This window comes from Cladophialophora immunda (genome assembly GCF_000835495.1).
Source record: "Cladophialophora immunda strain CBS 83496 unplaced genomic scaffold supercont1.4, whole genome shotgun sequence".
NCBI lineage: Eukaryota > Fungi > Ascomycota > Eurotiomycetes > Chaetothyriales > Herpotrichiellaceae > Cladophialophora > Cladophialophora immunda.
This window is the reverse complement of record NW_015622544.1, coordinates 2,013,154-2,038,221: the sequence shown is the minus strand read 5'-3', so window position 1 is coordinate 2,038,221 and position 25,068 is coordinate 2,013,154. Positions and strand designations below refer to the sequence as shown.

At 54.1% G+C, this 25,068-nt stretch overlaps 9 protein-coding genes across 9 annotated transcripts; 4 read left to right on the top strand and 5 right to left on the bottom strand.

Moving 5' to 3' along the window:
- Positions 1 to 1,547: 1,547 nt before the first annotated feature.
- On the top strand, positions 1,548 to 4,422 carry PV07_07107 (uncharacterized protein). The gene is made up of 4 exons (XM_016394160.1): positions 1,548 to 2,277; positions 2,395 to 2,639; positions 2,691 to 2,922; positions 2,980 to 4,422. Exons 1-4 carry the CDS (start codon positions 1,703 to 1,705, stop codon positions 3,959 to 3,961), a joined length of 2,034 nt encoding a protein of 677 aa, XP_016247579.1. The 5' UTR covers positions 1,548 to 1,702; the 3' UTR covers positions 3,962 to 4,422.
- On the bottom strand, positions 4,400 to 6,020 carry PV07_07106 (uncharacterized protein; the record flags this gene model as incomplete). Its single annotated transcript, XM_016394159.1, has 2 exons — positions 4,400 to 4,933; positions 5,037 to 6,020. 2 exons carry the CDS (start codon positions 6,018 to 6,020, stop codon positions 4,400 to 4,402), a joined length of 1,518 nt encoding a protein of 505 aa, XP_016247578.1.
- A 2,006-nt stretch (positions 6,021 to 8,026) lies between these two features.
- On the top strand, positions 8,027 to 10,891 carry PV07_07105 (uncharacterized protein). Its single transcript, XM_016394158.1, has 2 exons — positions 8,027 to 8,301; positions 8,373 to 10,891. The coding sequence occupies exon 2, from the start codon at positions 8,486 to 8,488 to the stop codon at positions 9,434 to 9,436; it is 951 nt and encodes a 316-aa protein (XP_016247577.1). The 5' UTR covers positions 8,027 to 8,301; positions 8,373 to 8,485; the 3' UTR covers positions 9,437 to 10,891.
- A 414-nt stretch (positions 10,892 to 11,305) lies between these two features.
- PV07_07104 (uncharacterized protein) lies at positions 11,306 to 13,452 on the top strand. Its single transcript, XM_016394157.1, has 2 exons — positions 11,306 to 11,476; positions 11,544 to 13,452. Exons 1-2 carry the CDS (start codon positions 11,356 to 11,358, stop codon positions 12,863 to 12,865), a joined length of 1,443 nt encoding a protein of 480 aa, XP_016247576.1. The 5' UTR covers positions 11,306 to 11,355; the 3' UTR covers positions 12,866 to 13,452.
- PV07_07103 (5-aminolevulinate synthase, mitochondrial) lies at positions 13,244 to 15,580 on the bottom strand. The gene is made up of 2 exons (XM_016394156.1): positions 15,150 to 15,580; positions 13,244 to 15,097 (listed from the first exon to the last, which is right to left on the bottom strand). Exons 1-2 carry the CDS (start codon positions 15,469 to 15,471, stop codon positions 13,584 to 13,586), a joined length of 1,836 nt encoding a protein of 611 aa, XP_016247575.1. The 5' UTR covers positions 15,472 to 15,580; the 3' UTR covers positions 13,244 to 13,583.
- Positions 15,581 to 15,672: 92 nt separating this feature from the next.
- Positions 15,673 to 18,845, bottom strand: PV07_07102 (uncharacterized protein). The gene is made up of 7 exons (XM_016394155.1): positions 18,223 to 18,845; positions 17,978 to 18,145; positions 17,863 to 17,918; positions 17,716 to 17,800; positions 16,934 to 17,660; positions 16,158 to 16,869; positions 15,673 to 16,101 (listed from the first exon to the last, which is right to left on the bottom strand). The coding sequence occupies exons 1-7, from the start codon at positions 18,296 to 18,298 to the stop codon at positions 16,030 to 16,032; spliced, it is 1,896 nt and encodes a 631-aa protein (XP_016247574.1). The 5' UTR covers positions 18,299 to 18,845; the 3' UTR covers positions 15,673 to 16,029.
- A 63-nt stretch (positions 18,846 to 18,908) lies between these two features.
- PV07_07101 (uncharacterized protein) lies at positions 18,909 to 20,332 on the top strand. The gene is made up of 2 exons (XM_016394154.1): positions 18,909 to 19,076; positions 19,148 to 20,332. The coding sequence occupies exon 2, from the start codon at positions 19,610 to 19,612 to the stop codon at positions 19,979 to 19,981; it is 372 nt and encodes a 123-aa protein (XP_016247573.1). The 5' UTR covers positions 18,909 to 19,076; positions 19,148 to 19,609; the 3' UTR covers positions 19,982 to 20,332.
- On the bottom strand, positions 20,263 to 22,533 carry PV07_07100 (uncharacterized protein; the record flags this gene model as incomplete). Its single annotated transcript, XM_016394153.1, has 1 exon — positions 20,263 to 22,533. One exon carries the CDS (start codon positions 22,531 to 22,533, stop codon positions 20,263 to 20,265), a length of 2,271 nt encoding a protein of 756 aa, XP_016247572.1.
- A 585-nt stretch (positions 22,534 to 23,118) lies between these two features.
- PV07_07099 (uncharacterized protein) lies at positions 23,119 to 24,886 on the bottom strand (the record flags this gene model as incomplete). The annotated part of the gene is made up of 2 exons (XM_016394152.1): positions 23,119 to 23,421; positions 23,471 to 24,886. 2 exons carry the CDS (start codon positions 24,884 to 24,886, stop codon positions 23,119 to 23,121), a joined length of 1,719 nt encoding a protein of 572 aa, XP_016247571.1.
- Between the last annotated feature and the right edge of the window lie 182 nt (positions 24,887 to 25,068).

The window sequence follows — 25,068 nt, the reverse complement described above, 5'->3', positions numbered from 1 at the left end:
GGTCTCGATCCATCTTACTTCTTCCTGCATGTTTGCATCGACAACACTGACTCCGGCCATTCAGCTATCGCCTTCCGCGCAGTCTGCAAATTTATGGACCACATCCAGGAAGTTGAAGGAGGAGATGCGACTGCACGCTATTGGAAGCGTATACAGAGTGGTTTCTGCTTGTCGCAGTTCTCGACCAAACTGGATGTCCCCACAGACACTTTCCTCCCAGGCAAACAGGAAGTGAGGATAGTCAGTCTTTTGACAAGCAAAGTCCGAGCTTCCAGGAAGGTCCATTGCAACAGCCCCGCCCGCATCAAGGGCCGGTTACTCGGAGAATGGCTGGATTCCGACAAGTGGGACTCTCTGAATTGGCGGATCGACTTCTTGGAGGCTTTCACTCGGGCTGAACAGTGGATATATCCGGGCGACAGTCGCCGAAGCGGATTCATCCAGACCATTTCCCCGGAAGGCAAGATGTTTGGTTCATTCACCACGGACGAGCGGGACGATTTGAGAGCGTGGATTGACAATTTGTCGCCCAAGGATGATTCGAAGAGAGAAAATCTTTGGCATGAGATGCAATGGCGTGGCTCCGAGCGCCCACATCCTGAAATAGAAGTGATATTGTCGGCAAAGATATGCTCGAACAGCAACTTTGTTTATGAGAAGGTTTTTCCCCTTTGGTTTGCAGCTTGCAGCTTACTGGAAGGCTTCGTATCAATTCCGACAAAGGCAACGACACAGCTTTCATTGAGCGTGTTGAAAGTTCTGCGAGTGCAGAACGGGTTTCGAGACGGCTTTGACCATGATATCGCCTCGACGGATGCAGCGGCTGAGGGGTATGCTTTCCCTAATCTGACCAGCATAGGGCTAGCGATGATGGAATCTACAGGATTCGGCCCCGTGTCTTCTCTCACCCAAGTTCTGGAGAAATGGCCGTTGGATTTCTCGTCGAAGATGGTTGAGCTGTCGAAAAGGCCAGAAGAGAACAAAGCAATTCTCATTGGCATGGCCGTGGCATTTGCCGAGTTTCATGCTCAAGTTGGGTCTTCTGACATTCTGGACCGGTGCAGCGGCGAAGCGCTTCGGATCATTGTCCAAGGCGAGATGCACTACTTGAGCTGTTGTCGGCGGCTTTTGGAAGACGATGAAGTCTGCCGATATCAATTCGGCGCTGGATATGACATTGCGCACACAGAGATTCGCAAGAGCATCAAACATGAGCACCAAGCCAGCTAGCATATATTAGCCCAATGGTGGTGAGGGCAGCAGCAAGCAATACATATTACTGTCTTCATATCAAGCTTACCTTTTGGGAATTATAGCTGATGATGCGTTTTCGTAGGACAAATGTGCACCCTCTCGAGGCCAATGTAGAGATCGGCAGTACCAAGTAGGCGCCACGGCGCATATTGGCCCTTCGGCCGAAAAGATGCCGAAGATGAACTGATGGTTTCGCTAAACCTTCCTCTATAATTGCTAGCACTCTTGCGCTATCTCCGTATAAACCCAGTTCTGGCGTCTTATTTTCTCACCGAACAGCTATGCCTCGTACACTCCACTCCTGGGAACCGGCATTGCCGGCAGCCTTGCCACAGTGCAAAGGCCATAGACTGATTTGGTCACTTGGGTTCACCCCTATTCTCTGGCTTCAATTTGTTGAATCAGTTGTTGTCATTTTTCCAAAGAAAGACTCGATCATGGTTTGAGAATGCTCTCCCCTGAATCCGTCCAGAACACATTAAAGAGTAAGCGTAAAGGGCGGAATCTGAGACCTTGCTATCCCTGCAGGCAGAGAAAAGTCAAGTGCAGCGACACGCGACCCTGCAGAAGGTGCGTCGAGCGGCGGCATGAGCACCTTTGCTCTTACGAACCTCCTTCAAAGTCGTGCGAACCAGGAGGTCCAGGATTGACCAAAAGGCGACGAGGACAAGGGGATTACGGCTCCCCAAATAGATCACAACCTGGCAGTCCGCAACATGCTTCTACCCCACCCCAAGCCGCTCCTACCTATCACGCGGTAGAGGATGCCGAACCTAAGCTTAATTCGCTGACACCTGCGACAAGTGTCTTCTTAGGTGAACAGTCAGTCCCTTCCTTCGTCGAAGAACAGATCAGCCAGGGAGTCTCGCCTCATGATGACGGTGCCGCAGAGATCAGACAGACAGCATTGCCTATGCTCGGGCTCCAACCGTCTGAACAGGAGCTTTTTCCCCAGTGGCAAACCAGTGGTGAATATGCCCAGAGCATACAAGAGGCTTTGCCAGACAAAACTGAAATTCTCGAGTTAGTGATTGTCCCTTGGCCCTGTCCTATCTAGCTCCAGCTCCGTGCCGTATATGAAAGGATTCGCCTCAATGACATCTTTGGGGAATTTTGAGATTTGATCTAACAAGGCAATAGGCTGTTCTCCCGCTATCTCCATGTCGTCTACCCGCTCAATCCATTTCTCCTCGACATTGGACGGTTTGAAATTGAAATCGGCCGCCTTTTGGAAGCGCCTTCGTCTCGATCTCTCCAAAACCCTCAGATCTACCTTCTAAGGTCGAAGCCTGCCTGGACTGCGCTCCTGTTTGCGGTCCTCGCGTCCGGACTTCAATGTGCTCGTGTCCGCACATCTGATGATAAGCTTAAATGCCGTCGTCATAGTAAGCAACAATTGACGCAGACGACTTAGCACCATCACTGACCGAGACCAGTCTCTACAGCATTCCACTGTTTGCATCTTGCACAAGCGTCTGTCAAACCTTCATTAGACTGCATCCAAGCCCTTGTGGTCCTTGTACACGTCCTTCAGAACGAACTACTCACTGAGGCTGCTTGGACCTTGGTCGGGCTGGTAAGCCGACAGGCCCAATCGTTGGGGCTGCACGTGGAGAAAACAAGCCTACAGCAAGATGGAAGTAACGGAGTCAGGCAAGTCCAGCTGTGGTACGTGCGCTGACCTTGAGGGAGGTTCAGGCTGGTCTCTTTTCTGACAACATCCAGGTGGATAATCATGTGGCAAGATAGTCTCCTGTCGCTGTGTTTCGACCGAGCACCCGTAACTGCCGTCAAATGTACGGACCCATTTCACACTCTGGTTGTCGGCGACAAGGAACTGGGATATCAAGAAGCGATGTGCGCCCTAACTCATGTCACCCTGAAGATCAGCGCTCGCCGCTATGCCTTCGATTTGACCAACTCCGCGAATACCACCTACGAGGATGTCATGCGGGATTTCAATATGGTTGAGCAAATCAAAGCAAAGCTGCGTGCAGAAATCCGGGTGCATGATAGTTGCAGAAGCATCCAGGATCTCGTCCATTACACCTGTTTCAGACTGCATTCGTCGTTTGTGCAGGGGGCGCTTCTGCGGCCGTCCTTGAACACCAAGAACTGGCGTTATCTGGCCCCCAGCCAAAGGCAGGAGTTGGCCACCAAATGCATCAATTCCTACAAAAACTCCCTGGACGCATATCTCAATCTACTGGCGACAAGCACAAGTGCAAGACGGTCGTGGGCAATGTTGCACAATGGGCTTGCATCGGCACTCATCTTGGCCATCACAGGCCAAATAAAACATGATTCCTCTGTGGCGTCCATGTTGGAACGCTTGTTTGCGACACTGCGAGCCGACTCTTCTCCCAGCGAAGCTTCAACCAAAGAACTCTGGGACCCCCACGAGAGAGGCTTGTGGGCGCTGCAAAGGATGTATGAACGTCAGACCATGGAAGCGACTTCCTCCATCATGCCCCTTGCTGATCCAGTGATGGGCACCATATCTGCCGGGGCAGGTAATGGTGGCGTCTCGACTCCTAGTCCAGCTCCGGGGCCAGTTCCTTCGGCCGCAGAGCCCTTTGACATAGACTATTTCACGTTTGATCCGCAATCGATTGGAGAAATATCCGCTTTTCTGCCTGACAATGTCACCGATGGTGACCTTATGGTTGACGACGTTTTCGATTCGGTACTGTGGGGATCTGGTTGATCAATGAGAGAACGAGAGACACGGGGTCAAAATCACCTGTGTGGTTGAAACAGGAAAGAGAACCACGACTGCATCCCATGACGCCGAAAGCCAAGTCAACCACCTCTTCACGTCATCAATCAGCGATGTCAAACTCTTCTTATCATTGGCCATTTTTCGGCACTGGCGTCGGCACTGCTGCAGCGATGATATCTGTATATCTAACAGGGCATGTTCAAATCCGAGATGAGAGATTAAGCGCTACAGGCACCCTTGCATATTGCTACGAAGGTGATTTATCTCTAGGATCTATGTAGAAGCTCAGCACTATCGAAGATACTGACTAGATCATCAATGAGTGGAAAATGGCCACCCTGGACGAGGAAATGAAGAATTCGCGACACCCCAACGCTCTAATACCGTCCCGACAGAATAGCCCTGCGGCAGTTTGTTGACAATTCACTTCCCAAACCCCCAAGCCATCCATCGCTCATTCACGCTTTTCTGAAGGTGCTCAGGGTAAGAATGTTTGAAGTCGGCCAGCTCCCAATTTTGACCACCGGCATATTCTGCCGGCAGCAAAGCATCAGAGACCACCTTGCCGCCTTTATTAGGCTCCGCGGTGCCATGGCCCATGTACGGAATCAAAGCGAAACCCCGACAGTCCTGGTAGAACAACTCATCGGTCTGCGGTCTGCATCGGGTCGAAAACGCGAAGAGCACGTCCTTGAAGTCGTACACGTCGATATCCTCGCCGACTAGGACTAGGCGGTGGATCGTATAGCCGGCTTTGTGCCCAAACACGAGATCCCCGACCAATTTACGGAATGCTTCAGGCGCGAGTTTCATGTCACGCAGTTTCTTCGTGTCGATTTGCAGTGCCACCCAGGTGACTTGGGTTTCGAAGAGGGCCATGGCCTCTTTGACGGGGAGAGAATGGTCCTGGCAAAGTTGGCGGATTTCGGCTGCGGCCAAGGGTCCGATCATCGTCTGCTATAAAGATGAACAAAATGGGGTCAGTTCTCCGGTCATTTCGCGTCTCGTGTCGAAGACATCATTAGGGGAATGGGAAAGTTGGGTATCTCGCCTGGCTTACCGTTTCATCCGTGATTCTCCCACAGTTGGATACCGGAAGGATGGCGTCTGTGCGATGGGTGATTTTGTTGACAGTATACACTGGCTGAGGATGGGAGTCTCCGGGAAACACGTACCCGTGCATTTCGCCGAAGGGGCCCTCGGGGGCCAGTTCGGAAACGGACAAGGTACCTTCGAAGACAATCTCCGAGTTTGCTGGGACGTACATATCGTTTGTCTCGCACTTGACGACGTCCAGAGGGTTACCCGTCATGGCGCCGATGTAGTCGGCTTCGGTGACTCCCTCGGGCAGCGGCATGCTTGCGGCCATGATGGCCGCTGGAGGTACCCCGAAGCACAGGGCCCACGGGACGTCCTTGCCGATTGCTTTCCACTGCTGCCGGATCTGCCAGATGTGTTGTGGCTCGATTACCAGGCCGACGAGGTGGTTCTTGTCTTTGACCATGGCCCTTGCGATGGACCAGTTTGTCCACTTGCCATCCGGAGACTGGACGACGTGCATTCCATATGTTTGAATGTATTTGCCGCCGTCAGATTGGTGCAGGAACGGGGAAGGGAGCTTTTCCAGGTCGAACTGGTCTAGGATGTGCTCCTTGCACGGCCCTGTGCTGACGACTCTTGGGGGGACAGGAGCCGACGTCTTCGCAGAGAGCATTTTGTCCAAGATGTCCTTCATGCCCGCCGTAGGTGGGAGGGCGAGATGGCGCGCCAGGCGGGCATATCGCTCTGACGGATCACGGCGCAGGGACGCCGGGGCTCCAAGGATTCTCCAAAAGCCATTGACGTTGCCCTTGAGGTTGTTGAGCAAGGGGGCTTTGTCATCAGTTTCGCACGCCTTTCTGATGATGGCAGCGGCCTCGAGATGGGGGTCGACCTCGTCGTTTATCTCAACTACGTCGCCGTCTTCCTTGAGAGCCGCAACGAAAGACCGAAAGCTCAGATGAGCTGGACCTTCTGAGGACTGTGTGAATGTGTTTGAGACCATTGTCGGGAATCGGGGCGTTCTCTGGTAGTCGTTTGGCCTGCGACGTCTGCTGCGGGATGTCACTGTACATTATCGATTTGATCGGGATTTGTTCCCTCAATATATAGTCTGGTCTCTGGAAGTCCCTGCGCTATTTTCTCTCTCTTTGTTGTCATCGTGGCCACGGAGGAGCACCACTTGTCTTGTATAAGCACGGCCGCGAATGCTGTCAAGATCGGTTTCATAGCTGACTGCGCCATAAGCATGACCTGGTGCATTCATACGTAAAGACGAAACAGGATCGAAAATACTCCTCACGGTCTCGGTGGCGTTGCGAGCTGTCCATTCAGAGCCTCTACCGAGATCGCCGAAATCTGCGAGTTTTGCGAAGTTTGCGAATCTCACCAGCAATTTTCCTTTCGCTACCACTGGTAAGAGCCGTGGTCGTTCTGATGACAGGAATGAATCACAAATATGACCCATCTTTAAGGCCGGAAGAGAGGGGGAAAGAGATGAGAAGGATGAGAAAACGCCGCCCGGCCTCGAAGGCCACAACATATAAGAGATGGCCGGGTGTTGGGCTACTCGACGCTCTGGATACATTGAAGACGCCTTGACTCTTGACCCTTGACGCAGACTGTATCCACCTTGAAATCATCTCCCATAACCATGATCGTGATCTACTGTCTCCTGGCATGTCTTTGTGGCTATGTTGTGGCCGGGGCTCACTGGGAGCCACCCAAAGGCCTCGGAGAAATCTTCAACATCAAATACCACGCAGCAAAGTCGATTGCCGCTGTACCAAGTGAGGTGCGAGGGCCGAGCAAGATCAAGGTACAAACAACGAAAGCAAAAGCATCACGGGCTGAAGGTGCGATGAACCCAAAGGTCGCGCCAGAAGGCCAATCCACCGCCTTGACCGCTGTTCAACCTGCGAAACCCCGAAAGCGAATCATTGTGGCCATGACCGGAGCAACAGGAGCCATCCTCGGAATCCGCCTTCTCGAAAAGCTTCGACAGCTCGACGTCGAAACCCATCTGGTTATGAGTAAGTGGGCGGAGGCGACCATCGTGTTCGAGACCGACTACAAGATCCGGGATGTCCGTGCTCTGGCATCAAAGGTCTACTCGTCACGCGACGTGGCGGCCTCGATATCCAGCGGGTCCTTCAAGGTCGACGGCATGATCGTCGTGCCTTGCAGCATGAAGACGCTGAGCAGCATCGCTACGGGCTACGGCGACGACCTGATCTCCCGAGCGGCAGACGTCACGCTCAAGGAGAGGAGGAAGCTGATTCTCATGGCGCGAGAAACCCCTCTGAGCGGCGTCCACCTCGAGAACATGATCAGGGTGACGCGGAACGGCGCCATCATCTTCCCGCCGGTGCCGGCATTCTACATCAGACCCAAGACTCTCGACGACATTATCGATCAGAGTGTCGGACGGCTGCTAGACCTGGTTGATATCGACACGGCTGATTTCGAGCGGTGGGACGGGATGCGGAAGTTTGGGGAGAAAGAGGCGATTTAGATTAAGGAGCCTTTAGCATTTGGCGAACTCAAGGGGACTGGGGTCACTGTACACTAGCGATTGATATCTGTGCTGGTGCATATTTTCCTGTATAGGCACTCGGTACATGCTCCTTTCGTATAATAGATGCGCCTTGCTGAGTCATCGATAACTAAGCGTAGCCCTGTGCATCCTCATTGGTCAACGCTCCTGCTGTGTCTTCCCGCCCGGCACAGTCATCACCGACCAAATCTTCAGGCCAGAGAAGCCAGTTGTTGCTTTGGCATCAACCGCCTCCCCAAACTGGCAATCTCTGTCCTATTTCCCGTTCTAAGAAGAACACGAGTGGGCGTCAATCTTGCCTTGGCCCGATCTCATGAAGATTCTAGCCTAGAATGGCTTGCTCTGTGGATAGCCTGAAGCCTAAACCCCGCCCGAAGTCGCCACTTGTCTTCCGCAGGCATGTTCAGACATGGCGTGCCACGGCCGCACCCTCGAGACACCCGCAGGTAGGCGTCCAACCCCCCTGTTCTGCGACGAGGATTGCAGACTCGAGCCTAACCACGCCACCCAACACTGCAGAAATCCCGCCCTCCATCCCAGAAAAAGGGCCTGAAACCGGCCAAGTCGAAGAATCCCAAGTCGCCGGGGTCGAATCCAAACGACAAGCCGCCCGCGTCAGCGCATGCGAGATGGCAGGCTCCGCCAATCCGGGAGATTGACGCGGTCCTGGACCCCTTCTGCAGGTTCCCCGTGGATGTGCCTGCAGACGGCCGTCGACTACTTCATTTCTGTCTGTTGATTCGGCCACGGGCCATTTCCACCAAGAGAGAGGGTTTACAAGGCTGACAGGTCTTCCGCCAGACATCACCACGGTTTCCAGCAAGATCTACGGGACCAATCGCAACCCAGGTTTCAGCCCTGTCCGAGATATCAGTTTCGTCGCCGCCTTGACATCCTCGTATACGCTGCAATGGATGGTTATTTCGGCAGAGGCGTTGCTTACGCGCTACAGAGGGGGACCCGATCCGCAGTCGCTATTTCGTCGCAAGGCCGTGGCCTACCTCTCGCTCAAAACATATCTGGAAAACTTCACGAGAGAAAAGGTCACGGATGACTTCGTCAATGGCCTCATCATGGCCATTATTGCCGAGTCGCGCATCGCAGGCCCGGAAGTTTCGAATATACACCTGAGAGCCTATGAAGCTGTCATGAAGACGGGAGGAGGCCTCAGGCAGGTAGTCGCTGCTTGCTCGCGGCCGTTTGACCAGATGAGCAACCTTATGCCCTATTTGATCTGTGAGCCCCTGCCAGACGCCTTGGTCTTTTCTGAAGAGTTTGAGGACCAAGCGATGGATGTCCTCCGGACCATAGCAAAGGGGGAGAATCCGGTTGATCCGGCAGAGCTCGTTTTCAAAGCGTCCCATGACATCGCACGACCCCAAGTATTGCTCCTGTCCTTGCGAGGATCCCTACCGCAGCAAATCCGCCGCTTGCTACTGTTCAGCGTGATTGCACCGTACCTGCGGGTTGACACATGGGAACAACGCCTCTATTCCCAAAAATCGTCGCACTTCATCTCCCTCTTTCTCCTGGTGTCGACGTTCTGGAAGCTGCGGGAGGATCACAAATCCCAGACCGCATTCTTCAGCGGCTTGTACCGCTTGTTCATGAACAGTGCCACTCAAGACCAGAAAGGCTCATGGTTGCTGACCGACGAAGGCTTCTTTTGGGTTGTCGTCAAGGCGTGCTTTGACGTCTACACCAATATGAGTGATAAGGAGGTGAGGTTGAAGAACTACATCGATTTTCTGGCCGATGCTGTCTCTGCTCTGAAGCTTTTCAGGGTCACTCACGACAACGTCAGGAAAAGGATGACCCTTTATCTCCACCAGTGCCTCACAAGCGAAAATGAGGCGCCAGATTGAAGGGCGGCTAACCACCCGGACAATATAATATGTCAGCGTCAGCCTCAATTAGTAATTTGGGTCACTAGTCTGTTTGCGCCCATCTACAACGGGCAGTCGACGCGCTCCATCCCCACCAACCCAAACCAAGGCCAGGATCCTTCTACTAAACTCTACAAGCGAAGCGGCCGCTCCAGAAGTCGGGCAGTGAAAAGCCAGTGTCGCTGAAGCAGTGTTCCGGCTCGGCCCATCCATCCTTTTACTTACCGTGGCCATCAAGACATATGGTCCAAATCGTTACACGAGTTATCTGCACCGAGCTCACGGTTGCGAGGTGCGAGCTTCACTGTTGCGTGAACCACTGATTTTCAAGAGAGAGAGAGGACAGTCTGACACCTCTCTACGACTGATGGCCTACGGACCTGGCCGTGATGGGCGTGCCCCTTTACCTCAACCATCCAAAAGTGTGCACCGCAGCCTCCTTCCGGCGGCGGTAATGCCAAATGCCTGCTTGCGATGACTGCAGAGTTCCGAGAGAAGGGCAACAAACCAAATGGTTGTCGATACCACCTCGATGCGATGAACCATCCTTTGCAACGATCTACATGCATTTGGCATTCAGTCGAGTGATAGACAGTTATGGTACTGTCAAATGAAATGAGGTTGTCGCCGTCCATGAACCAAGATCAACCCTCCACTGACAATGTGTGTTTGGCACAAACATGTATCTTGCTGGCTAACGACTGAGAATTGCATCCTTTGAAAACGTCACTCTTTTGACACAAGTTGTTCCCTTCCGGCAGAGGAAACCGTGTCGGAACGCCAACGGCGGTTTGATTTCGTGTGCTTCGAGATCTTTCATCCATTGAACCAAAGTGTGGATGTCACCTAGCGAGAGTATGGTTGGAGCCATGAAGCTTTGCACAAGCAGACGTGCGGCAACCTCTTGTACAGGCTTTTCGTCCTTGGCAGACGACGAGAGCTGTTTCAAGCGCAATAGCCAATGCTGAGCACTGGGGATAATTCTGTCATTGCCCATTGTCGAGCCAGGTAGAGGCAATTTGTCCAACTGTCCTCCAAAGCTTCCCATCCGATCTCCGCATCAAATTCTGAGGGAAGAACAACAAAGCTTTGAATGAAGCTACGGAACTTGCATCTGCTAGACGTCTCTGGCCGATTAATGGGAAGATAGCTGCCGAGCAACTTGTGATTGGCTTGTTGTGCTGCTCTCAAGACTTCTCGAAACCGCCTGCAGATGGATCATGGCGGTGTTAGAAAGGAAAGACCCTTGGGGGTGGGACAGGCTCGGAGAGGGGTCATGGGGTGAAGATGCATGGAGAACGGAGATTGCGTCTATGAGAACATGTATATCATTGAGCATACCGACATGCTCAGGACGGTGGAGATCTCACCAACTTTGTTCTTGTAAGGATTTGAAGGCAGCATTGACATCTTCCAACACGCTTTCCTCAACGACCTGCGAGGTTGAGTCCCGGGAGCCGCTGGGAACCAGCTCTGGGCTATTCTGAGCAGCTGTGCGATCGTATTGACTGAGCGCATCTTACTCGTCCCGAAAAGATCTGAAGGTACCTCTTGCAGCTACAAGTCAGCGCAGCACCGTAGTAATTGCCACCATCGTCGTGCCTCGCAGCTGAAGCTTCTATTTGGCGACATCACATCATGGATGGCTCGGACAATCGATGTTGCGGGCCGCGAACGGGCTGATGCTAACTAGAGATGGACTAGTTCTACTAGGAACATGGGGCAAATTTCATCCACCTTAGCACAGTAATGGGCGCTAGCACACTAAAAAGCTCGGCTAAGTTACCTTGAGCTTACAATTTTTTGGACATTTTCATTGCCAGTTGGAGAAACTTGCGTGTGCCGACCACATCGCAGTCCACAGTCCAGCGTTCTCAGGCCTGACAAGCTCCGCAGACATGGCAGAGAAGAAAAGAAAGGCAAGCTCGCTGGAGAGTGACCGACCGTCCAAAAAGCCGCAAACAAGCACCATCAAAGTCACTCACCTGCGCGGGCCGGACGTCGCCAAACCTCTGGTCGGTACGTGGAATTCGAATCTTGAATCCGATATTTCTTCCTTCCTTGAGGCTGACCATTAGTGTGCCAGCCTCGTCACCCGGTGTAAGACTTCCCTCGAACCTCAGCTTCGACGGGTTCTCCAAAAGAGAGCCGTCCGGCAGGGGTTCTAGCCTTCTCCTCCAGTCCTCCGACCATCCGACCATTGACTACGCAGCGACCGAGAGTGGCACGACCGATGCCGCCGAGAAGCACGTCAGGCACTATATCGCCGTCTTCGACCCAGCCTCCAACAAGCTCAAAGTGGTGGAGGCCAAGAGGGTGACGGTGAGAAGCACCGTGCGCCAGGTGGACAACCAAGAAAGCGACGGGGAGGAAGACGGCGCCGAGACCAAACCCGCCCCGACGCCGTCTCGCGCGGCATTGACGCAGGCATTTGGGACGAAAAAGTCAAAGAGAGCCGTAGCCTCGTCAGCCGAGAACCGCCTGCTGGCCCGCGATGGGGAGAACGTGGACAACCCTGTCTCGAACGCCATTCTCTCCTCGATCAAGGAAGAGGACGACCCAGCCGACATGATGGTCGATGCAGGGGCCTCCGCTCGAGCGAACAAACCCCTCCCGCAGGCCAACCTCGACACCACCGACATCACCCAAGTGTACGACCTGTCCGAGCTCGTCTTCCCGGGGCCTTACCGGACGACGCTCTCCCAGATGCCGATCGCATACTGGAAAGAATGCGCCAAGAACAAGAAGCCCGTGTCGACGCACCTGCGCTTCGTGGCGACGCGCGTCGGCTACCTGACGCAGCGCCACCTCAAGCAGCCCGACAACCCGGACGTGCTGCTCAAGCTCCAGATCCTGCGGTACATCCAGCTGCTGGTGGAGATCCACAAGTACGTGTCGCACCTGCCGGCGCGGCGGCCGGTGGCGCGGCCGGAGCAATGGCCCGCGGGGACCACGACGGGGGACAGCGCGCTGTCGACGGCGTTCAAGGCGCGGCTGATGGCGCGGTTCTTCCCCAACCACCTGCCCAGCGCGTTCAACCGCACGCGGCTCACGGCCACCATCCTCGCGCTGACCCTGCACGTGCCCCCGCCCGTCTTCACGCCGGGCGACACGCCGAAGACGCTCTTCGCCGAGCCGACCGACATCACGCTGGACCTGGCCATGCCGCACGCCGAGGTCCACAAGCTGTACCGCGAGCTGGGCTGCAAGATCGAGGCCATGACCGACGCCGAGCTGCAGCGTCACGGCTGGGACAAGGTCTCGCTCGTCTCCCAGAGAGGCGCTGGGGGGCTGGCCGACGACGGCCACGGCAACGGCCCCGTCAAGCTGCCCCGGCCCAAGTTCGCCAAACTGCGCTTCCCCGTCGAATTCCCCCGCATCAGCGCCGGCCGGCCGGGCAGGAGGTAGGAACTCTTGACTCGCCGGTCGTGGCAGTGACAACATGAGACAGGCGATGGGACGGGACGGAACCGCGCGGACAACGCAGGGGGTTACGTGACAATTACATTAGCTTTGAGACTGGACACCATGCGCGCCGTTGCTGCCTTTTACGCGGGTAACGTCTTGCACAGACGCACACACTTGCAAGCAACCTTGTAAATACACGAGACGGAGGTGGACAGAGGATTGGAACACAAAAGTGTGAGAATTACGCCTGCCTAAAAATGGCTCAAGAAGGCGATGCCATGACGATCGGAATTACGAGACGGAGAGCGAAAGGGCGGCCATACGTGGAATACGGGAAGCAACACATTTAACAAAAGAGTCCGATCGATCAAGAAAGCAGTGGTTTAGAAAGTCCCAAATGGCCACTTCATATGGCGATTGTAGATTTTCCTAGGTCATCGGGCATCAAGCACAGCCTTGTAGCTGAGCCAGTGGCCGGAAGGTATATAATGGGGCTGAAGAGCCGGACATTTGTCCCTTTTCCCCAGACGAAGCGAACAGGGACAAAGACTTTCGAATATCAAAACGAGCTCGTTCCTTCTTTTTGGCACATCTCCACATTCACACTCCCATGCCGTCTCATCATCTACTTTCTTCTCATGTCACATCACATTCCTATATCATACGGCGAGCACTTGCCTGTCTCCCGTCTTGAACCGACAACGGATACAGAGAAAGCTCAAGCCGCAGCCGCCGCAATGGGCAAAACTCTTTCCTTGGTGGCCTCCTCGATCAGTGGCTCAGCGACAAGAGACTGCGCGGCACTCTCAAGCTGCGCGTCGGTCCACAAGGACTGCACCGGCTCTGCATCCTTGACGCCGACGCCCACAAAGCCACCCTGGGCCTCCCAGTCCTTAACACGCTTAATGTTCAAACGGCTCCAGACATTCTCCAACGCGTCGACAAGTTCGGCGCGCAGTTCGGAAGTATGCCCGGGCGTGGGCGTGATACGAAGCCTCTCTTCACCACGTGGAACAGTTGGGTAATTGATGGATTGAACATAGATGTCGTACTCGGTGAGCAGCATATCAGAGGCTTTCTTTGCGGTTTCGGCGTCGCCAACCAAGAGCGGAACAATGTGCGATGGGTTGGGAATCACCGGAATGCCTTTCGCGGTAAGGTCCTCTTTCAAAGCACGAGTGTGAAGTTGTTGCAACCGACGATCTCCTTGGTAGACAGCTTGGTATTCAATCGCCGCACGGGCACCGGCCATAGTCGCGGGTGGGAGGGACGTGGTGAAGATGAATCCCGGTGCTAGAGAACGAATGGCGTCTACCAACGAGGCAGAGCCGGCGATGTAGCCACCCACACAGCCATATGCTTTGCCTAGTGTCCCCGTGATGATGTCGATTCGATCCATGACGGTACCTTTCTGGGATTCCTTGGTTCTATTTGGGTTGGCGTAGACATCGTAATCGAGGTGTTCCGCGACACCGGCACCTCGTGGCCCATACATTCCAACGGCATGGACTTCATCCAAAAATGTGATGGCGCCGTATTTATCCGCCAGATCACAGATGGCTTCAATGGGGGCAATGGAACCACACATGCTATAGACGGATTCAAAAGCGATTATTTTAGGTTGCTCTGGCGGGAGGCTCGCGAGTTTGGACTCCAAATCAACTAGGTCGTTATGCTTGAAGACCATTTTCTTCGCCCCGGAGTGACGAATGCCTTGGATCATGGAGGCATGGTTCATGCTGTCGCTCAGAATCACACAGTCGGGCAATTTGCTGCCCAGGGTCGCCAAGGTGGCATCATTGGCGACGTAGCAGGATGAGAAAACCAGAGCTCCTTCCTTGCCGTGAAGATCGGCGAGGGTCTTTTCGAGCTCGACGGCATGCTTGTTGTGGCCGGAGATGTTTCTAGTTCCTCCGGCGCCAGCTCCGTACATGTCGAGCGTTTCGTGCATGGTCTTCAGGACATGCTTGTTACGACCCATGCCGAGGTAGTCATTGGAACACCAGACGGTGACACGCTCGTCCTTTGCAGCCATGTGGGCACGAGGGAATTCTTTCGCGAGGCGATTGATGTTATTGAAATAGCGGTAAGATTTGTCCTTGTGCTTCTTGTCGAGCTCATTGTTGTAGAAACCTTCGTAGTCGAAACGTGGGGCAGTCGGCGCACTAGGTCTTGGGCCAGCGTAGGTGTCGGGCTTCTTAACGACATTCTTGACGGTCTGAGGAGGCGGAGCTATGGGGAAGTCAGTACCGCAGACGACATGGGTCGATGGGTGGAGGTATACCTGGCTGGGGAGGGCGGAACATATTGGTGTCCACGCTAGCCTTCTTTTCAGCTGAGGTGTGCAGTTTCTTCTCGAGCAGAGACTTGACCACGCCGGCGCCGGCAGCGACATTGCCATAGCTGCGACGCGAGTTGATGCGGGCGCTCTGGACGGCCAGAGCCTTGTTCATGACAGGGCATCGTCGGGCAATGAACTGCAGGTTCGTGATGGTGCCGCCACCTGGGGATTGATGGGTCGAGGTGGACAAAGAGCGCAGGGTTGCGGGCGAAGTTTTCTTCAAGAAGGGGCAGACGCCCTTGGACTGGTGCAGCAGGGCCTCCATGGTTGAGTCGCAGGAAGGATTGGGAGTTGCCGGTCAGGGAATGGGGGAGGGTTGGGAGGGATAGAAAGTGGGAGAAGCAAAGGATGAGCAGGAAGAGAGGATGGAGTAATATTTGCTCGGTAGCGGAAACGGTAGCGTTCGGTGGATGGAAATAGTAAGAAAGACGAAAGAATATGGGGTCAAGCGGGAGCTGCGGCAGTTCGGGCAGTGAGCCAATCACGGGCCGTGCATTAGCATCGCTCTCGCTGTTTCTTTCCCCTTTGGGCCATCCTTCCCCTTGGAGTCTTGGGGGGGCCTGTGGAATCTTTCTACCGACTCAAACTGCCAGGATTGGGCCCGGCTCGCCAGGTACACAGGCACCGCCAGGCACTACTGACAGGCACTGACAGCCCAGGCGCAGGGCTTGACTCGTCCCCGCGGAATCAGCACCCCCAAAGTCCCTCTTGGCCGCCATTCCATTCACTAACGAGGCGGCTCTACATGCGAAATGCTCTCAACCACCACTTCTCTCGAGCATCTGCCACCACCACCACCACCACCACCAAATTATCACGGTCGCTATGACTTGATCTCTGCCGCCTTCGCCCCATTGACCATTCTAATCCGACCCTCCAGTCTTGGCGCAATGGCCTGAACCACAAGGTCAGTCAGTATTCACCTGTTTGACGGTCACATCTTGTACTCACCCTTGTCCAGTCAACTTGGAACTCGCCTTCGTCCATGGGATCTACACATCCCGCCTCGTGCCGCACACCTGCTAGACGGCGCCATTTCCGCGTCACCTTCCTCGCGATCAGAGATTCTCGCTCGCTCAACAGATCCGAATAATCTCGCACGCGGTGGTTGCTTTCATCTTCCGAGTCATCAAGGGGAGTGGTCGTGCCTGTCTTGCTATGTATTCGCTTCAACTGATTCTCGTCCAAGTCGTCGAGGTTTGGCTCCACCACGGGGTGCGTTTCGTGCAAATCCTCGTGAATGGCATCCCAATGCCGACTCAAGCTTTTGCCCCAATGCTTCCACTTGCCGAGGATCTTCAAAGACATGAAATACTGCCGGAGCATCATGCTGATGAGGATGCCGTTCTCTTCCGAGACAATTTCTTCAGCCTCGCCCCCTTCCGATTTGACCAGCAACGAGTCGTACCCGTCTTTGCCTCTGCCCATGTACCCTCGTGTGACAAGGACGTATTTTCTTTCTAGGTCTAGTGGCTGACCACCAACCTTGGTCCACTTTATCCGGTGGAGTGGTGGCAGTGATGGATCGAATTCGAAAGCAATATTGGAGACTTGAGGGAAGCGGCCTTCAAGAGCAGGATACGAACCCACCGAGTTTTCGAGAGCGGCAAGTAGAGCAGCTCCTGTGACTCGGATGACGATAGTCGGGTCTTCAAATGGAAAACTTGACATGGATCATCAGCAGGCGGTTCAAGATCACCAAAGCCGATGGCCACTCGAGGACTTACCAGTTCATGACGTCTTTCAATCGCAGAACTCCTGGCGGATATATTTGATCTCCGCGGATGGTGCCGGACGCCATGAGGCAGCAATCGCCGTTGTAGTGAGCCCGCATCAGATCACAAACAAAGTTGCCGATGTTGGACTCCTTAAGTCGCACTGTGGTAAATCTCGCATCCAGGGGAGCGGCAGTATACCCCAGCGGCTTTTCCAGTTTGTCCTTCAGGGATGCCGTCAGCTCGTCGACGACTTGTTTCATCTGTTCATCTTCGGAAATATCTGACACGATATCCCGCCGCACAATGTGAAAATCCCATTTTTTGTCGCTGCCGGGCCGCCGTCGTGCTTCGATATAGCTAAGCTGCTTGAAGTCGCTCCCAGACCGCAAAACATGGGTTCCGTTGATCAGCGAGTGTTGGTAATAGTGGTCGTGTCCACCAAGCACTAGGTCTATAAGGCCTTCTGGCGTCTTTTCCGCGAGCTTGTTGTCGTTCGGCTCTCGCTGGTGGGTGAGCGCAATAATCATCTCCGCGCCTTGCTCGCGCAGCTTTGGCACCAGTTCTATAGCGGTTGCGGATGCGGATTTGTAGATCAAGTTGGGAGGTAGAGAGTTGATGGTATCCAACCACTCACGTTCAACGAGACCTATCACTCCGATCTTGATGCCATTGGAAGAGGTGAGCATGAGGGTCTTCTTTGCTTTGCCGAGAGGCACGTCCGGGCCATGTTGTGGATCTGTAGGTAGTCCTCAGCATATGGTTACCTTCTGCACAGATTCAAGAATGCGCACCCAAGACATTGGCTAACAACCAAGGAAATGTGCATTGTCGCGCAAGGCTACGGAACTGTTTGACGCCGAAATCGAGATCGTGGTTCTGGGCCAAGGGTCAGTTGAGTGGTTGGCTTCAGTCCGGCGCACCATGGTCTTGTAACGTACACCAACGCAGGCGACCTGGGTTCCTATCCGATTTAATATCGGTACCATATGACTCCCTATCATTGTCAGTGACATTTTTCACGTGACCCTTTTTTTTCGGGGGCATGGGCCTTACCTTTTGTGACACTGCTCTCCAAGCTGGGATTGAAGGCATCTCCAGAGAAGAGCGTGATCAAGTCAGGTTGACCTGAGAAGCGTTCGTTGTGGCGGTAGTCATTGCAGACAGTCTGAAAGCGGGTCACACCGCCCACTGGCTCTCTCGAGAAGGCATCGAGATGATAGACTAGATGTTCACCATGTTACTCTGAGTTTGGTACAGGATAAAGGATCCCAGGGTTCTGGCGAGAGGCTGGGTCATACCGTCGTTGAAGTGTAAGAGTCGAAGATCTGGTGGGGTGGATGTGTCGCCAGCGGTGTAAGTAACCGCTTCTTCCATTCTCCGCTACGTCATCCGAGCCCAAACGTTGCTCACGGCCAGCTGAGGTGTAGAATGCGAAGAACGGAGGAGGGTTTCGAGGTGATGTGAGAATACAAGAGGTAGTCCACCAAATCTCAGCATTCGGAAGCGGTGGAAGGATAAGGATTGAGTCAAGGAGCGGCGGAGGATGGAAGAATGCATGGGCGATATCCAAATGGGGTCTTTTGCACCGACAAGGCTTACATAATGCCAGCGTGCTCCCGTGAGCCTCACTCAGCCTTGTTTCCAAGGTGCATGGAGTCCGTTTCTGGATGGATTCTTGAGGTGGGCAGTAGTGAATCGTGGTCGAGATAGAGCAACAAGGAGCTCCCTGTGCAGGCCAAGGCATCAACTGTGGCACCTCAACACCGCATCGACGTCTCTGGCTTGGCATCTGGATGACCCAGAGAGGCACCACGCCCCGGATGTGCGGCCTGAGCAGGGCAGCTTGAGCGGCTGGTTGCAGTCATGCATGCTTCCATTTTCTCTCGGCTCTTCGCTATCATAAGGAATATTGCCAGAACGAAGCATAGCTATAGGATAGACAGATGGAAAGAGAGAAGCTGGAAGAGGCTGTCAACAACCATGCCTGCTACGTACTCGGTAGATGGATGTGTTCTGTCGATACACGTGCAGGGCTCTCCACCGCCGTCTGCTTGCCGAGAACCTGAACCAAGGATCGACAGCCGGGACGCGCTTTTCCCCCACGGCGGCTGGACGCTTCGAAAGAACCTCCTCTTCGCTTGCAGGTCCCAAGGTCAGTACCCAAGCGTCTCATGTCGCCGCATCGACAGGATCAAAAGACACGTATATCTGACATATCCACAGGCAGTTGTCTCGATGCCGAAACAAAACCTCTTCACTACCAAGCTAAAACCCCGTCGAGGGTCCCGAACGTCACACACGCGAGCCGCGAACCCGGGTTCGCGCAGCCTTCAAAATGCTGCCAGTTCCCGGCCTGCGGAACGTGTGTCTGATGCTCGTGCCCGGTGACGCTTCAAGAACAGAGATCGAAGAGATGCCCTCCCCTTGAAATGACCTGCATTTTTCTTTTGTTTTTGTCGCGAGAGAATTACGACTTCACCCCTTCGGCTTCCCAAGCCCCGGACCCTTTTTCTACTCTGTTTTCTTCACACGGGAACTTAGAGCCTCCTCCCTTCTAAGCGACGACGACGAACCCTCCCCTCGCTCCGTTTTCGCCAAGAGATTTGCGATTCTGGGTGCTGCAGGAAAAATGGGTGCCTTGTATGAAAGAAATCCTGGAAAGGAGGAACATGGGCGGAAGGAAAGATGGGTTTCGTATCCCCACGCACAACAACTCAGGCGATGAAGAACAACCTGCATAGTCCGAGGCGAACAAGTAGGTCAAAAAAAACTTGTTTCCATGGTGCAAGCGTTTGCGGCAGGTCTGCAAGAGAGGGTTCTTCTGTTCTCTTCCCGCGCAGCACCAGCCCGTTCGCCTGTCCGCAGCTGATGAGGACATTCTTCACAAAAAAAAGTAGTTTTCAATCTGAGCCTCACCTTTCTGGTGCGCAGCAACGCGGAGTTGTGGTCGTGGGTGTACGGATCTCGATTTTCCCTGGATTTCTTCATCTGCCTTGGACTTTCCGGGTCAACCAGGAGAAGATGTCAAGCGGGACCGCGTTTTCCAACGAGAGTTGAAAATGCGCAAGGAAGCCATGAGAGGGAGAAAGGACGAGGCATGGCGCGAACGAGGATGAAAAGACCCGATGAAGACCGAAGTCCAATAAGCCAAAGTTGAGACAGCCGAAGGGAGCGTGCATTGTGTTCAAGACGATCACCTGTACTTCTGGCTATCAGAGCAAACAGGAGAGAGCTTATCTGAGGGTATCAAATCTTGTTCAGTCCGCCTTTGTGGACAATGGTCGAGTTTGAGACCGAGACATTGAAATGACCGGCGTGTACAGAAAATTCTCCTTCAATCAATCTACCTTGACCTCGTCGGCGAATTTGACACCAGGGCACAGCCTCAAACATTGCAAAAGATCATCGACCTTGACTCGTGCAAAAGCCTGGTTCACGTCCTCCAGGCCGATTCCGACCAGCACGTCGTCGCCGAGGTATCCCGTCCCCAACTGCGACATGTACTCGACATCCTCCTCCTCCTCTTCCTGGTTCGCTGCAGCGGAATGCGGCGTCCATGCCCATGCCAGGCTTGGTGTGTAAGTGAAGTAAGCCTGGCTTTTGATGAAGTTGTTCCTCTGTTCAGCCTCGTTCTCATACAATTCTTCTCCGTCGCCTCTTCTAACCACCCTTACCTCCTTTTCATGTAAATGCTCCCTTGTAGCATTCCAACCTCTCTCTTTCGGATCAGGCCAGTTTTCCTCCTTCGTCCAAGGCCCCGCCCGCTCGTTTCTCATCAAAAGTGGAAATCGACTCACCCCTAACATCTGGAACGGTGCCCTACCCTCCCACACGACCACGTATCGCTCATACCGCAGTGGCAAATCTAGCTCATTGCTGAACTTTCGATGCATTATCGCAAAGTGCACAGAACGACCGGTAGTCACGGCCGTGCCATTGGCGTTTTCGTCATCCTTGCAGACAGCATCGCTCCGCGCCTGTGCCCTCGTGCAGAGGATAAGTCGGAGCGAGTTGGATCCTTGGTGCCAGTGGCCCTTGTTACCGAGGGAGTCGACGAAGTGTCCTTCACTCTGGGAGAAGCAGGGCTCTTCGAGGGCCGAGGTGAGGTTCGGCGTGGTGAAGCCGTTGCCGGTGAGTTTGGCGAAGGTGCGTCCTCCCTTGGTCTGTCTTGCTTCGGTCCACCTCCGGGGTTTTGCGTGGTGTGTCGAGGAAGCTGTGTGATTCGTGGCGTCGCCGGTAAGGAGGGCGGTAGTGGCATTCAATCCGAGTCTTGCCAACTCAAATACGTTTTCCTCATCGGCCTCTCCTAAACCCTGCCGGATCAGGTCGTATTGGACATAGGCAGTATCGGCACTCGGAAACCAGAGCATCCAATTCTTCTCCACGCGCGCCAGACTGTCTCTCGGATTCCGCGTGATCTCAGTGAGATGCGGGTAACTCATGAAGGGCTTGATGCCGAGTCCTCTGCGGGTGCCTATGCGCGCTGGATCCTGCTCCATCTCAGGCCCGGGGTTTGTGTCTCTCCCTTTCAGGCCTGGACTCCTGGCTTCTGTCCCGACGTCGATCGTCTTGTGGCGATGCTCACGACTCAATACCCTCTCGAGTTCCGGGTAGACCTTCCTCAAATCCACGATCCAGAGCCCGACGCACCCGTACCGACTGGCGCTGTTCACCAAGATCAGCGGCTCGCCTTTTCCGCTCCAGAAGACCCTAGGGTCGTGGAAGCCGGGGATATCTGGGAACGCGAGCCATGAGTCCGTACAGTTCTCCGCCGGGGTCGGGGGGATGTTGATCTTCTGTGGGGCCGTGAGGCAGCATAGCCCGCCGTTGGCGCCCAGGCGGATATCAGAGAGGTCAGAGGCGGAGCAAGGGCTGGTGTCTGGTGGCAGAACTGGTTGAGATCGAGGCAGCCGCTTTTCAAGGTATGGGGCAGGGTCAGCGTCGGGACCAGGGTGATGAGGAGTGGCATTGTCGCTACGTTCTAACGGAAAGGAAATTGCGGGCAACGGTGGTGCCTGAGGAGGATAACAAATGTCTGCCAAACAGACGTGAGACTCCTGGTGGAAGCCGGTCGTGACGAGGCGCGAGACGAGAACATATTTTGCGGGCCGAGACCAGTGTGGGAGGGGGATGATGGCCGGGTTGAAGAAGCGCGTGGCATCCTCCCCTTGCACGACGTCGTCAGAGCTCTCATCTCGCTCCTGGTGTTCTCGTGACGGCGGCGGTGCCCGTGGAGACGCGAGACTGATGTTGTACAGCACATTCGGCAGACGGATGTGTGATGTGTGCGGATTCGGCTGGGTCGGGCATTGCGTGAATTGCACAATCACAGGGTCTGCCAGAGGCAGTTCCTGCGGCTTGGAGACCATGGCGGCCTGCTTGTCAATGCCCGGTGAGCCGACCGCGAACAAGTGAGGGTGAGTACTGGCTTTGACGACAGCGACGTGAGCGCTTCGAACCACATAGCTCTGCAGGACGCCGTGGAGGAGCGCATTCTGTGACGAGCGTAAAAGCGCGCGTTGCGAGAGGACGCGGACGAAGATAAGGAGGGCGAGCACGGTCAGTGCCGGGACAAGATATCGACGCGCTGAAGGGACAGAGAGCATCATGGTTACGAACCACCAGACTGTGTTCGACTCGGAGGGGTGGGAGGATTCGAAGTTGGCAATATGAAGAACGGTGACCCGTACTATGCATGATTTTCGCAGGTAATCCAGGTGTTGGGTAGTCAAGGCCACCTAGTTGACAGATTGTATGCCATCTTCCTGTTTCTTTTTCCGTCTCCCTTTCTTTACCGGTGGTCCTCTGCCACACAATCGACCGTAGAATTTCACAAGGTATCCCATGTGATGGAGTAGGAAAAGTGATCCCTGAGTGTGCAAGTCTTGAACGTCCACCGCTGATTCACCTCCCTAATTGCACATGACAAGGCTATCTAACAGCCTCGCCACTCCCTCAAACCAAGTGATCTTCCCGAAATATACCGAGTATCTAAATATGCTTGTCCCTCCTCCGAGCACATTATTATATACCATAAATCTTTACCATTCCCAAAAAGACCGACTGCAGACCGACTGCATGGCCATTGCCCATTTTTTCATGTCTTCGTCAAACGCCATCGCTGCTTGGATACTGCCTAAAATCCGACTTCGAATGTTCACCCATCGTGCTTGAGTTGGAAGGTCCAACGACCCTCAAGCCTCTTCATCCTCCGACTTGTCAGACCCGTCATCGTCATCTTCATCTTCGTTCTCCGAGTCCCATCCCTCAGCCTCCAAGTTGGGTGATCGAATACCGAAGCTTAACAAGAAACCGATGAATGAGATACCACCAAAGATGCCAAAAGCAAGGGCTTCTCCTTTAGGATGGACTCGAGTGGCGAGTGAGAAAAGACCGCCTGAAACGAACGGGCCAACCGCTCGACCCGCAGCTGACAGGGTCTGTGCAAGGCCATTGAGGGTTCCCAAAACCGAGTGATTAGGAGCCGAGTTGGTGATCTGTGTATAGTCAGTGGAATATTCGCCTCCGCCGTGCAGAAAGACTTACCAACAACAGAGCGCTGGTAAGACCGCCTACCGCTGCGACAGTTTTGATAAGGAGTACAATGCAAATCTCTAGCCATAGCCATGCCGCACCACGTGTACCCACATTGCCGTCGGCATCGTCTTTATAACCGACCCAGGGCATCAAGACGTAGGCAATCACAAATCCAGCCAACCCAATTCTGTAAGCCCATCTATTTCCCATCATATCCCGCAACTTTCCGAAAATACCAATTTGGAAAAGAATGGTCACCACTCCAGCAAACGCGAGCGACAGGCCGATCTCCTCTGGGTCTAGATTTCGGCCGGTGGGTGGTGAGGCTTGAGCGAAAATGGGATAGAGCGAGTTGAAGGAAATGTTGGACAGTTGGAAAATGAGGTATGTCACAAGGAGGAGGATGGTGTCCCGGTTGAGCACGTCTTTCTTCTTCAATTCATCTGAAGCAGGGAGGAAGCCGGGGGTTTCCGCGCCGCCATCCGTATCTTCGTCGTCCGAGAGCTCGGCAAGACCGTTTTGGTGGGTTGGGCTTTGATGGCTCTTACCCTTTCGCCGCAGGTAGTGAGGTCTGCTGGAAGAGGTGAACTGCCAAAGCCATGTAAAGAGGTTCCGAACTCTGGATCCCAGCGGCTGGAGATATTGTGCCTCTTCTAAGCTTTCCTCGAGGAAGATTGACGTCAAAACGAAGTCTATCAAGAGGATCGCTGCGGACAGGAGGTTCGGTGTAAGATAAGGGTACGGATTCGGCTTGGATCTGTCGAAGGGATTCCTGGGAAACACCAACACACCGCCGATGACGGGGCCGGTGATACCTCCAAGGCCATAGATGACAGGGAGATAGGTGAAAGCCCGTGATTGATTGCTTCGATCGGTGATCTCACCAAGGCAGGTAGAGACAACACCTTGATTCCCATTCAACAGCCCCATAAACGCTTGGACCACAATTGCTTGTGGCAGTGTCTTCACAAATCCGAACGCCACAAAACAGGCCGCCGTAAATATTGTGCCCATCAAGATTACCGGCTTTCTTCCAATATGATCAGACAACCACCCCCAGAAGAAGTTTGTCGCCAACTGCGCGAGCGCAAAGGCAGAAGCGATCAACCCCACATACATGCCCACTTGTCCGGGATTCACCTCAGGAAATGTCGAGGCCATCGCAGGTAGGTAGGGGCTGATAGAATTGAGTGCAGTCTGTTCGCATAGAGCTATGACCGCTAGGATGGCCATCTGTTTCTTCGGCAGCGGCGAGCTGTGGTGGTGGTGATTGTCTTCTCCATTGTGCAGGTCGTGGCTGGACGAGTTGGAAGAATCGGACAACGGTCGCCCTCGAGATTTGGGAGGTGATATGCCGCCAAACGTCTGGTAGTGAGGAGTCGAAGACTTGCGACGGAGAAGAGGCCCATGATCCGAGGGCTTCATGGTTGTGGATCAAGCATTCATCAGGAAGGCGAGAGGGTTGCCTGCGGCGGGGGTGCGAGAGCCAGAGGCGCACCCAGCGAGAGAGTAAGTTATAGACAGAATTCGAACGTCGAGCACAAGACACAAGAAATCTCCTTGCAACAATCTTCCGACAATGAACCAAGATCTCAGACCCCAAATTG